Source organism: Pinus tabuliformis, chromosome 6 (genome assembly GCF_031772625.1).
Source record: "Pinus tabuliformis cultivar Carrire ecotype Pingquan chromosome 6, CPIR1, whole genome shotgun sequence".
In the NCBI taxonomy this organism is placed as follows: Eukaryota; Viridiplantae; Streptophyta; class Pinopsida; order Pinales; family Pinaceae; genus Pinus; species Pinus tabuliformis.
Genome location: NC_142292.1, coordinates 278,844,006 through 278,858,251, shown reverse-complemented (window position 1 = coordinate 278,858,251; position 14,246 = coordinate 278,844,006). Strand labels below are relative to the sequence as shown.

The 14,246-nt window shown below is 36.1% G+C and overlaps 1 protein-coding gene across 1 annotated transcript; it reads left to right on the top strand.

Annotated features, from left to right (window-relative positions):
* The first annotated feature begins 10,421 nt into the window (after positions 1 to 10,421).
* LOC149258443 (uncharacterized) lies at positions 10,422 to 13,281 on the top strand. Its single transcript, XM_089415374.1, has 3 exons — positions 10,422 to 11,314; positions 12,233 to 12,904; positions 13,003 to 13,281. The coding sequence occupies exons 2-3, from the start codon at positions 12,242 to 12,244 to the stop codon at positions 13,096 to 13,098; spliced, it is 759 nt and encodes a 252-aa protein (XP_089271500.1). The 5' UTR covers positions 10,422 to 11,314; positions 12,233 to 12,241; the 3' UTR covers positions 13,099 to 13,281.
* Positions 13,282 to 14,246: the final 965 nt, after the last annotated feature.

Sequence of the window (14,246 nt, the reverse complement as noted above, 5' to 3'; positions counted from 1 at the left end):
AATATCACTAATCACACTTAAACACACCATTCAAATCTATTTGACCAATATTTAATCTACTGAACAAATAATAAAAACACATGTTGCAACAAAGAAACATACATACATATATATAAATAACTAGAAAGAAAATTTTGCACAAGGCCTTACCTTGAGTAGGCCCAACTCAGATTTGGCGTGCGCCCAATGCTCAAATTCACAAAGTCAAAATCAACAGATCAATTATGCAACCATAGGCAGTTTCATTATCAAACAAAAATATAACAGAGCTTTGACAACGATGTATATGTGATGGGTTTGTGCATACATATTTATAGATATCATAGGAATCTTTGTTCTGATAGCTAACTAAACTCAGAGGCTACGTTATCCAATTCGTTCACCTCAACTTCTAAAATATGACTAGAAAGACTTGATATAAGTTACATACAAAATGCTAAATTGAGCCTTGGTGACATAACAACTATTGCACGTTGATCATCTTGAATGTTAGAACATTAATCTATAGAACATACAAGCACCTCTTTCAGACCGGAAAGAGTTCTAAGAACCAACTGAACCAATTGATTGGCTCACGAGCAACAACTGAAAATGATGCCAACATCCTTGTATTAATTCATAACTAATATGCCAAATCCCGAAAAAGATACTCATTGTTGTTCCTTCCTTATAGTGTCTTGTCGGTTTTAATATGCTTATTAGTCCTCAATAATAAGTTTAGGATCGACTATCCATCCACAACCTTGAACAATATAGATTAGTGCCTCTGATTTATTCAACATATATATATATATATATATATATATATATAGTGTTAAGTCACTCTTTTAACTAATTCCTGGTTCTATTTTGTGACATGAAATAGAAAACTAATAAGACATATAATATACCTTAGCACCCTGGCAACCTGTGTTAGATATAGGATCAAAATATTTTGTAAAGGAAAAGAGGCAAGATTAGGCAAAATAAAGGGAATAATTTTGTAGCAAAAAGGATGATTTTGCAGTTCATCAGAAAATTAACACCTTATGCCACTTGTTATTACGATTCACCGCCTGAATTCACTAGATGTTGATATGATTTGGACAAGGGTTCCATTCCTCGTGTCTACGTGATCGGGAAATTAATGATTTTTTTCAAGCCTTACATGCATTAATCGACTTACAGGTTGTGATCCAAATACTTGATGGGAGGAGTGTGTGGAAAGTCTCCACCATTGGTATTCATTCAATTATTCAGTTGTATAGGCCATTAAACTGATTATTAAAGCCAAAATGATTTGTTTCAATATTCATGGAATGGGTGAGTAATATGTTGATCCACGATCCAATTCTAATTCCCCCTTCTCTAGTGTAGCACCTTTATTGGCCAATGAATCTAACATTGTATTCAACTACCTAAACACATGAAATAATTTATTTTTCTCATATTGCATTATTTGCAAAATGATACTCTACAATATAGGAGGAAAAACTTAGCTTTGTGATCCTTTGACTTTCCACAACTATTGTATCACAACCATTGAGTCCCTAAACATTGCTCTTTTTGTGATTTTCTTTGCCATTGCAATTTCCAGGCCCCGCCCTAACACTTGGTATTCAACTTGGTTATTGGTTTCCATACCCAATCCCCATGCATATTGAGTCTCTATTTGTTCTTTGGGGCATAGGATGACCCCTTCCGCTCCTGCCACCCCTTTTTATAAAAATGTTACCAAACATTTTATAGTTTACATATTAGGGACTAGTAAGATTCACTAAGGTTTCATGACACTTAAATATAAATTTCCACCCTTAAAAATTTTCCTTGCAGGAAAGTTGTGAAACACCCATATGAATTACTTCCTATGGATGGAATTTGAGGCATAAGTCCATTCACCAAAATACATAAGACCATCACTTGTTCAAAAATTCTATGTCTTGTTTTCCCTTAATTGTTTCATTCTATTCAAATCAACAAGGTCCTTGTGTAGACCTTCCTTTATTTTTTCTCAAAAATTAATCAAGACGTGAATTTGATTTCCCATTGGTGTTGACAAGTCATCATCCTATGAGGCTATAAGTTGAGCCTTCCTACTTAGGGCATCCAAAACTATGCTCAACTTGTCAATTGATACTTAATGGTCATATCAAATCTACCAAGCAATATTGGAACAATTCCTACTTGAGTGACAACTTCAGTTGAGTGGCAAAGTATCTCATCTCCACATTTTCCATTTTCACAATGAACAATTTGCCTCACAAATAGTGCCTCCATGCATGTAGTAAATGCATGATTTCGATCATCTCCTTCTCATGAACATGGTACCTCCATTCATCTTCTTGTAGCTTTATGCTCTCATATGATACTGAATAACACTCATGCAACAAAACACCACCAACAATGAATTCCAAGGTGTTTATTTGAACTTCAAACAACTTCTCAAAGTATGGAAATTTTAACATAGTCATCAAAATGAGCATACATTTTAGTTCACAAAATGTAGCTCTAAAATTTTATGTGTAGTCCCATGGCTTGGCCTTCTTTAACAAGTTTCTCAATGGTGCCAATATTTTAGAGTATTCCTCCACAAATTTATCGTAGTAGTTTATCAACCCGCGGAAACTCTTCACTTCATAAATCATCCTTGTATCCTCCCAATTCTCAATCTCCCTTATCTTCATAGGGTACACACAAATGCATCCTTTCCCAATCTAATGGCCCAAGATTGGAATCTCAATTTTTCTTAAAGAAACACTCAAATTCTTCTAGTATATTCTACCTCAATGCCTCAAAGACTTCAATCAAGTTTTTCTTGTGATGTTTAATGCTTTCATTGAACACCACACTGTCATCTAGGTAGAAAGCCATCAATTTATCTAATAATATATGGAACACATAGGTCATCAAGGTGAAAATGGTTGTCGGGGCATTGCACAAACCAAAAGGCATAACTAAAAACTCAAAACTACCATACATTGTCACCATGGTAATCTTTGCCTCATCCTCTTTTTCAATCATGACTTTGTAGTATCCTTGCTTTAATTCCAACTTTAAGAAGACTTTGGGCATAGCCAACATGTTAAAGCAATTAATGGCCAAAGGTAATTGATACCAGTTATTGATGGCCTACTTTTTTAAGACATGGTAGTCCAAGGGCATCCTCATATTTTTAGTGTCCTCCTTTCTTTAGAAGATAAATAATGTACCATATGGGGACCTAAAGGGTCGAATAAATGAAAAGCAACAGCCAAATCTATCAATTCCTACTTCAATACTTCTATTTCGAGCCTAGAAAGTTGCTAAGGAGCCTTGGCTAGTAGCTACATTCTTGGTTCAATATCTATGTGATAGTCGATAATGTGCCTAGCTGGGAGCACTTCTTATAAAGGATCATGAATCCTATCGACAAACTCATTCAACACATTTATAAGTTTCAATTCAGAATAGGCATTTGCCTCCATCCTCATCCACTTCACCAATAATCGCTACCTAAATATGCGATTCTAGGTGCTTGGTCACCCTATTCATGCTTAATGTGAAGAATAACCACATCGTTCCATTTGGATTCCTTGCAGTTGTGCACACAACCCAAGCCTCCTATTCACCAAGTAAAACCAACTTAACCAGAATGGAAAGAATATGGACTACATCCTCCTAATGAACTCTTAAACAAGGATGACTTCAAAGTCGTCCATCAATAACACCATGAAGTTTTCATGATCTCTCCACTTGTCCTACTAAATCTGAACCAAGGAGGTGACCCCAATTGTTGTGTTTTCCTTAGAGTTGACTACCTTCATCATAACTTCACACAAGCCAACTCTATGTCCCAAGTCACATGCCAACAATGTTCCCAAGAAATTGTGTAAGGCACTGGAGACAAGTAATGCATGAGCCATCCTCCCATTAATGATCAAATCAACAAAACACAATGAATGGTCACATTTCCCTTGGTTACTAGCCAAGGCACCAATCCTTTACAACCTTCCATTTGTGGGTTTCTACCATGCACAATTTGTTAAGTGAAATGAATAACAACAAGAATGCCAATTCATTTTACCTTTGTTTAAAGCATGCTACCGATGAGTACCAAACAAAAAATTCTCTACAAAGTAAGGGGAATGTTTCAGTCCAACTTCCCTTGGCCCCAAAATGGTTCACAATGTGCCCTTTACAACAACAACATGCATCTTCACCCTAATAAAATGCATCCTAGGTCATAGTAGGACACTCAACTAGGCTACTCCTAGGTCAACTGTTGTTTATAGCAATAGTTTGACACCATCCTCCACCCTTGCCCAATGTGAAACACCCTTTAACTTCACTCGAATAACCTATTCAAAGGATCATTCCAATTCTTAAATAAAATATTACTCACTCAAACATACAATCATTCCAAGTGGCTCCTTCATTGGTGGATGGAACCCAAAATAGTCTCAAACCTATCATGTCACCCTCCTAACTCACTGCTTCCTTTTTAGGCATGGTGAAGAGCACCTAACAAAATTATGAAACCAACTCCTTGGAGGAATTGAGGTTTGATACCACTTGTCATGGACCAAAGAGAATTGCACAAAATTTTCATTTCATTGTCTCTGATCATGCAACATTGCATTACCTTGGACATGGCAACTTGACCAATTTTTTCCTACTACAGCTAAACTATGCCTCTTTGTTCAAAGTTTTCCCATAACTTCGCCTTGAACTACAACAATTAGATAATGCACTAAGTCATACTCAACATAGCTTGTTCAACAAATGTATTAGGCACATGTCCAACCATTGCCTAAATCATCCCCAATAATATTTAACTCAATTAACACTTAGGAAATGACATAAGCATACAAAGTATACAAACATTCAACACATGGAGAATAGAACACAATATATGTGGTTTGGGGGCACCAAGACAATTCTTAACAACCTTTTATCCAATATATAGAAGAATGTTACAACATTATAAAGAGGGGAGCTCCACCATCACCTGTAACTCAATTACAATTCTACAAATATTAAGGCAATTCACCTTTCAGTATTTCCAATCTCCACATGAGCAACCCCTATCACATTCACATGTGTGCCTCCTACAAGCCCCATCCAAACTTGATCACTTAGCCAACTTAGTGAACTACAATACCGAAACCCTTGACCAAATAACCATAGACCTCTAGTTGACTTCTTACCTTCAATCTTCTTGCTTGACGCTTCCTTGATTTATACTTTAGCTCATCCCAACATACACTTATTTATACATTCCTTCTTTGTGCACTAGCAAGATGTGTACCTTAAGCGAACACAAGTTCGTCTTAGGTCAACTTGTCCATTGTGCACATTGGTCCACTTAAGTCATTCCAAGCACATCTCGTTGCCCCACACCTATTCATTCATGCCCAAGCGTTCCATTCAATGAGTCCTTCTTGCGTCAAGCCCAAGTCATCCAATTATCCACCTCCAAGTCCAATACAACATCAATATCATCTTTTACAAGTCATGGGGCAAGTCAGTTTGGGTTTGCATGATCAAACTATGTGCAACAATCCATCCATTATATCATTTAATTAAACACAGTGAATCATTTTGTTCATTTATAATAAGACTTGCACTCAACATGACAACACACCTCTTGTAATTTGCATGAGGTAACATGAAGAAAATATTTACAATTAATATCAAATAAGATTAAAAGGCTTTTTAAATAAGGAAAAGAAATGGACAACTACTCTCTAAAAACCCCCTCACAAACAACAAAAGGAAGATCCGCAAACACAACTAGAATGTATTATAGTTAACATGACGAACTAGGTGTTGGGTCTCAATTTTACAAAATAGAAAGTGATATAAAAAATTATGAAAATGCTCAAAGTAGAAAATGCCAAGTACTAATGACATTTGGTATTTTATTAAAATATATCATTTTGTCAATTTTTTCTTTTTCTTTTAGAGAATCTCTGTATTATGATTAAAATTATTATTTCAAAACCGGCCTGGAGTATGCCGTAAAACTGCTTCTGCTTGGCTAAGAGCTCGTCTTCCTCGGACGTAAGGAAACAGGTTAACGGCCCAAGAACCAGAGGCATCTGGCAAGAGTGAGAGCCTGCTCCCGATTACGGACCACCAGCAGGGTTATGCCAGGTGGCGTGGTTTTCCTATTTAACAGTGATGAGTCAACCCAGCATTCGCGGATAGCAGCCAGAGATGGCTGTCCTCACTGTTGGTTTGACACCTGAGTTGATAGGTTTTACCACCTTCGGAAAAAAAAAAAAAAAAAATTATTATTTCAAATAAAATACATTTGATATTTTTTAAGATTTTTTTTGTTATTTATTTATTTTTTTAATTTTTAATTTTTATTTTATTTTATTTATTTATTTTAATTTTTTTCTTTCCGGTAATAATTTTATTAAGATACATTTGATGAGTTTCGAATTAATTGGTGTGGTTCATCGTTAAGACAAGATGAAGAATTAGATCATGGTAGCCGGTTAAATAGAGAGACAGATCAAAAAATAGGTGAAAGATTAATTTTCTTCATAATTTAAATAATTAAATCGATTATATATAAATAAATATTAATATTATTTTTCACATAAATAAATTTGAAATTACTTTTGACTGGACTAAGAATGATGAGAAAATTAATTTTCATATATATATATAAACTGATGAGGTAGTCTAACCAGAGTGCTTTTTTGCCCTGAATATCATGAAAATTTTGGCACTATTTTGACAAATTCCAACAAGGATTTTTGTAAATCCAGGGTAAAGTTGTTAAATTTCAAGATGGTGGGTGCTCAAAAGGTTTTTGATGGTGCTGAATCCATTTGCACTTTCAAAAGCATGATGTAAACGTTGTTTCTACAAGATTTGTTGAAATTTTTTTGCCCGGATTCCGGCCAAAAGTGGCCGTCTCGGCAATTCCTCCGGCCTCAGTAGACTTGTTTGATATTATTACCCAATCCTTTAAGATTTTTTTTTTGTTATTTATTTATTTATTGATCTATTTATTTATTTATTTTTTTAATTTTTAATTTTTATTTAATTTTATTTATTTATTTTAATTTTTTTTTTTCCGGTAATAATTTTATTAAGATACATTTGATGAGTTTCGAACTAATTGGTGTGGTTCATCGTTAAGACAAGATGAAGAATTAGATCATGGTAGCCCGTTAAATAGAGAGACAGATCATCCAATGGCTATAAGAAAACTACTACTACAACTATAAAGCAATGACTCGGTCAAAAAATAGGTGAAAGATTAATTTTCTTCATAATTTAAATAATTAAATCGATTATATATAAATAAATATTAATATTATTTTTCACATAAATAAATTTGAAATTACTTTTGACTGGACTAAGAATGATGAGAAAATTAATTTTCATATATATATATATATATATATAAACTGATGAGGTAGTTTAACCAGAGTGCTTTTTTGCCCTGAATATCATGAAAATTTTGGCAATATTTTGACAAATTCCAACAAGGATTTTTGTAAATCCAGGGTAAAGTTGTTAAATTTCAAGATGGTGGGTGCTCAAAAGGTTTTTGATGGTGCTGAATCCATTTGCACTTTCAAAAGCATGATGTAAACGTTGTTTCTGCAAGATTTGTTGAAATTTTTTTGCCCGGATTCCGGCCAAAAGTGGCCGTCTTGGCAATTCCTCCGGCCTCGGTAGACTTGTCTGATATTATTAACCAATCCTTTAAATGAGGCCTAGGATGCCTTATTATTTAAAAGAGAAATTGTGAAAAATATATTAAAATAATGAGAAATATTATCCTTGTTAGAAAGCTTAATAAATAAAAACTAAAATAAATTATAAAATACCACAGTCAAAAGTTGAATATATATATATATCTATATATATATATATATATATATATATATATATAGATATATAGATAAGGAGAATCAACTAAAAGGGGTTACAAATCCAGGGAATTCAGAGATATAATTATCAATGATGGGCCTTGGTTCTGGGGAACGGCAGGGCTGTTTATAACCCCATGGTTTACAGACTTCGACCCAAACAAAATGACAGTCTCCAAAATGCCGGTATGGGTTCATCTTTACAACCTCGCCCTACATTTCTGGAGTGAACGAGTCCTGGAAGGAATCGGGAACAGCATCGGGAAATACATCAAAACAGATATGGAAAGGATTGATGAGAGGATTTTCACTTTCACACGAATCTGTGTGGAAGTGGATTTAAGTAAAGGGCTGCCTGACAACATAAGGCTGATCTATAAACAACAAAACTGGTTGCAAGCATTAGACTATGAAAATACTGCCTTTAGGTGTAGGCTATGCAGACAAACAGGACACCTGCAAAGCACATGTCCAGAAGCCAAAAAAGTAAACAGCAAAAGAAAGCAGAAAGGGAAGCAGAAGAAAGGATGGTTCTTTTCCCCCCCGGTCTCAGAAGATGAAGAATCAGAAGCCGAAGAGGAAGATACTACCGCAGAGACAGTTGAGGTCCCCCAAGAAATGGGGAAACAGAAGGAAACCACAACAGATACCAAGGTTCCACAGCACCACCCAAATCAAGCAGAGCAGACAAATGATGAACATAACATGGGAGGGATAAAGCGGCACCACCATTCGGACACATCAGATTCAGACAAGGACTTAGGCACGCAGAAAGCAGAAACACAGATAGTCATAGCCTCGATCGAGCCCACTCAAGGAGGATGGCGCAAGGTCGAAAAGAAAAAAGGAAGGAAAACCTGAAGCGTGAGTTTCACTCACATATGTAATTCAGTTTTGCTTTCACCTCTCTTCCCTCCCTCCCTCTCTCTTTTCTCTCCTTCTCTCTCTCTTCTTTTCTCATCATTTTTTGCACGTTACTCCAGTAACGTTGCGTAGGGTGCCATGGCACTCGAGCCCACTGGGGAGCTTACAGAAATGCATCTTGCATCTGCAATTGTAACTTTTCATTTCTTTTAATTAAAAGTTACAGATTTTTTCCTCGGAAAAAAAAGGGGGTTACAAGGCTTAATAAATAAAAACTAAAATAAATTATAAAATAAAATAAATTATAAAATACCAAAGCCAAAGGTTATATATATATATATATATATATATATATATATATATATATATATATATATATATATATATGTATATGGAGAATCAACTAAAGGGTAAAATAAACTGACAAAAGGAAACAAAGAGGAATTAATAAACCCAAGGGGAAACTCATAAGATACCAAAATCGAGGAAATAAAAAATAAAATCAAGGAAATCAACACAACCATTAGATCAAGAAAGAAAAAAGCTAAGATGAAAGCCAAAGATCCAACAATTGCAAATTAAATTACTTGACCTCTTTTCAATTTAAATACAATATATTTTAAAAAATATAATATTTTTATTTCATTTTATATATCATTTAAAATATACAAAAATATTTTAAACTCGATCCTTTATTATGGGAATTCTAATTTATTCTTATAAATTTTATTAGTTAAAATTTAATATACAAATTAAAATATAATTTTATATCATAAAAATATAACTTTATTTTTTTCATATTTTGGGAAAACCTATCGTAACTTAGTTGTCAAATCAATAATGGGACAATCATTATTGGTTCTATGCAAGAACACAGGTTGACTCACCATTATTATTCAAGGAAAACCATGCCACCACCTGAAATTACTCGCTAGTGGTCCACAAGGGAGTAGATTTTCCCTCTAATGGGGTAGATTTTCCCTCTTGAGGGTAGACTTTCCCTCCTTGGTCTTGGGTCGTTAACCTTTATCTTTAAATCCAAAAAAAACGAAGGAGTCGTTTACCGAGGCAGAGGAATCCCTAGACGGCGAAAAGTCGCTCGAATCCGGGAAAAAAAAATTCAAAAAATCTTGTAGAAGCAGTGTTCGCATCATGTTTTTGATGGTGGAAATGGATTCAATACTGTAAAAAACGTCTAGAACACCTAAAATTTTGATGTTTAACAACTATAAGTTGGATTTACAAAAATCCTTGCCGGATTTTATCTAAATATGACCGGAATTCCATAACTTTCTGGACAATTCCTCCGGCTAGTTAGACTATGGCAAAAACAAACTATTAACCAAACAAACACAATTTTAAAATATACTCAAAGCAAAAAAATTATATTTTTTATAATTTTTTCACATTTAAACAAAATTCATGTTTTTTATAATTTTTTTCATATTTAACTTCAATGTAACCCTTTTTCATCGTTTACGAAAGTTGAACTTCCATTAAAAACAATATCACCACTTCAATGTAACCCTTTTCACCTTTTACAAAAATGGAAAAACAATAAGTCCACTTGGCTGGACCAGCCAATGTGACCCTAAAATGAAGGGCTGTCTAGTGTATCCTCTCCAATTTTAACTACTTTTGCCCAAAACTGAACTCTAAACAGAATCTCCATTTCGCTTTCTAACCAATCAAACCTCTTCTAGAATTAACTATCTAACCCTAAGATTTAGGGTTTATCAGAAAAATAAATGAAGGGAGATATGACGATCGGTTAGTGTACCTGCGATTCTCAGATGGAAAGCACATTTCTTGAATCTCGATTTTTGCACGATTTTCTGCAGCAACGATTCGATTTTGCGTGAGCAGTGCGATTTCCGGTGGGATTAATGGGCAGCCAAGACCAAATTTCCGGTGGATTAATGGGAAGCCAATGCACAGAATCATGGGTTTTTCTTGATTTGACGACCATCTTGAAACGCCCTAAATCCAGGCAATGGAACGACCCACCTGCACAACTTTCAACGTTCACGAACGTTGCCAGGGACACTTAATTATTGCCTGCCCTTCAAACACGTTGCGGGCACAGGGGTTCACGGGCATCCGAGTGGGGTGGGTTATTACTATATATCGGTAACTGCTACCACCAGCCAATCCGGGCTTGTTTTTTTATATATTTTTATTCGATCTCCTCTGCCCAAAAGGGACAGTGCAGGTTGGGAACCGCGTTACAGCTGCATGTGCAGTGCATGATTTTTCCGACTCTTTTTAATATATTTGCCGTGATGTCATGGGGACGCGGGATCCTCTCTGTCTCTGTGCTGTGATGCGATAAAGATAGCCAAATTCCCTTACCTTTGTTGCTTTTCAACGAGACGAATCCGCCAACGGCTCTTTTCACGATCTCGGGCCATCTATATATATCTATTTTCGCTCCTTTTCTTCCCGTCCTGGTTACCAGTTATAAGAGATCCAGAACTTAGAAGCAGCATAAGCATTAGGGTTTCCCGTCCTGGTTACCAGTGATAAGAGATCCAGAACTTAGAAGCAGCATAAGCATTAAGGTTTTTGCTTTTGCTGGGCTTCTACAGCACCAGGTATGCTGTGCTTATTCATATTCCTTTCTAGAATAGTCAACATTGTTGTGATATGTATATATTGATAGCTATTCATATTCCTTTCTAGAATAGTTGACATTGTTGTGATATGTATATATGGATAGCTATTCATGAGGTATAAACGAGTAGGTCTCTGTGGGGTTTATTTTGTAGCCATGAGAAGTCTTAGTCAGGTCTCAGGTTGAAACCTTATGGGAAAGGTAACTTTAAAGAAGCCATAAAAAAAACAACTTTAAAAAAAGTTACTCTTTTCTCTTAAATCATCTTCGCTAGATGGAAATAATAACTTGGGCCTTCCCAAATGCCTCCCTCACTATCAGTACAGTCTTTATTGCAGATAAAAAAGAAAAACAAGTAGTTGCAGCCTGTGCAAAATAACTTCTAGATCTATTTTTTTTTTTCACCTTCTTATTCACTAGACTCTGGGTTTTAGATCTATTTTTTTTTTCTTTTTCCTTTTACCTTTCTATCCGATATATGAATAAAATGGTGTGGGAGATGGGTTGAAAATAAAAATTACTTTTAAGGATTAAAAATCTCAATATTCAAACTTAATTATATTTGGCACAATCCTAATAATAAATATAAACATGGTTAAGGATGAAAACCACCTTAAAGAATTAAAACTGTCTTAAAAGTTCAAACGGACTGCCTGCCATTTATCTCAGATTCAAGCTTAACTGCTCTTTGCACCATCCTAATAATAAACATAAACATGCCATTCCTATTTATATTCATCGATCTTTTTCCATCCCATAAATAAGCTGAACTTGTTATAAGCTCAACCTAGTCTTTAATCTATTTAAGAGTAGATCAGGTAAAATACATTGATTGCTAGATCTAGTTTTTCTGGTTTTGATAATGCAAGTCCCTAACACATTGGTTTTATTAATGCAGGTCAATCCAATGGCTTCAGACCAGAGAAGAATGGCTTATTTATGTATTATGTTATGGTTTTGCATTGCTACTTCTGAGATAAATACAGTGCTTGGTGATAAGGGTGTGGTATTAGCAACTGCTCCAACGCCTGCATCCACCAAGTCTACGACGCCTGCTGCCAGCCCTAAGCCCTCTAACACAACATCACCACCGCCAGCAGCATCCTCCCCTAAAGCGGAACAGCCACCTTCCAAAGCTCCGGCAGCATCTCCTCCCACCGCCCCACCTCCCAGCAAAAGCTCCCCTGCAAAAGCTCCCAGCAAGTCTCCCCCTTCAAAGGCCCCTGCCGCTTCACCCTCAGAGGCGCCCACCAGCCCCCCAGCGCCCCTGGCACCCGCTAACCCTCCCGCCGCTTCTGCTCCCCCAGTGGCCACTCCGTCTGCTTCGTCTCCTCCGGCTTCTGCGCCCGAGTCTTCACCACCACCGGCAGCGTCAGAAACAGTCCCGGCACCTGCCCCCACAAAGCACAAGGGAAAGACCAAGCCCAAGACTGGCAAGACGAAGAAGGGCAAACACGCCCCTGCTCCTTCTCCCATTCGTTCTGCAACGAGCCCCCCTGCTCCTCCATCGAGTCAGCCATCTGTCTCGGAGAATGCAATTACTCCAGGCCCTTCAGTAACCGATTCACCGGTAAATTCCCCAACTCGACTTTCCTGAATATAATACTGTTACATACTTTCTTTGAGATCTGACATTTTGGTTTGCTTTTGTATAATGTTGGAATGCAGAGTGGAGGAATGAGAACATTCAGCGTCGGGGTTTGGGGCAGCCTCAGCCTCTTCCTAGCAGTTGCTTCCCCTCTCCTCTTCTTCATGGGGGCGTAGATCTTCGTCTCTCCGCTGCTAGGTTGTGCTCTGCTGTCTGCTGTTATTGATGTTTTGAAAGACCACGCATCAGGCGTACACTATTTATTGAAGAATTTATTCAATTCAATTTTTTCTGTGACCATCGCTTTCACATATTCTACTCATATTTACTGCCATTGGATTTGATTTGTACTGGGGACTGGAAGACATCTATTCGATATATTATTAATAAGATGCATTTTTTCAATTTTCAGTGTCTTGTGGACTCCATTGAAATGGGCCAAAAGAAAATGTCAAGTTCAAGCATTTCACCATATTCTTATCATTCTTCACTGTCTTTCATGTTAAGTCTTGATAGTGGCAACCTAATATGATTTTAATGAAACAGTTAGGTTAACAGCTACTTTGACATTCTAATGTTTTTTCATAATACTTATTTATATGGGTTTGACAGTATAATACAGAGTCAACCTGGTTATAGAAGCTGAACAAATTTGAAGTAATCTCTATCAATCTGCAGTAATGATATATTGAAGTCACGGAAAATTGGTGAAAAATGGTATCTTTTAGTCAAGGAAAATGAGTGAGAAATGCTGTGAAAAAGCCACCAGTCATTTCATCCTTACCAGGATGGTGGTGGAAAGTAAATGGATAATGATTGAGGAATGTTGTAAAAAAGACGTACTGATAGAATATAGGCAGCTGTGTCAGCTCATTCACTTTCACTCATTGGCGATTACACACTATTCACAGTACAACCATAGTTGTAATCTAACTAGAATGATGCCAATTACACTATTCACAGTACAACCATAGTTATAATCTAACTAGAATGATGCCATTGTGATGTTTGAGAAAAGAAAGAAGTTATTAAGTCACGAAGTACCACAGAACTGGTCGAAATTGCAAGGTGAAAATTGCAGGGTCAGCTGTCTCAATCACAGCTGTGTGAGATATGAATTATATATCCAAAACTAGAACTTTTTTAACATACAACCATAGTTATAATCTGACTAGAATGATTCCATAGTGAGATTTGAGAAGGTAAGAAGTCATCAAGTCACGAAGTACCACAGAAGTGGAAGAAAGTGCAGGGTAAGGAGTCGTCTCAATCACAGTTATATGATTATGTGAATTATATATCCAAAACTGGAACTTGTTAACCA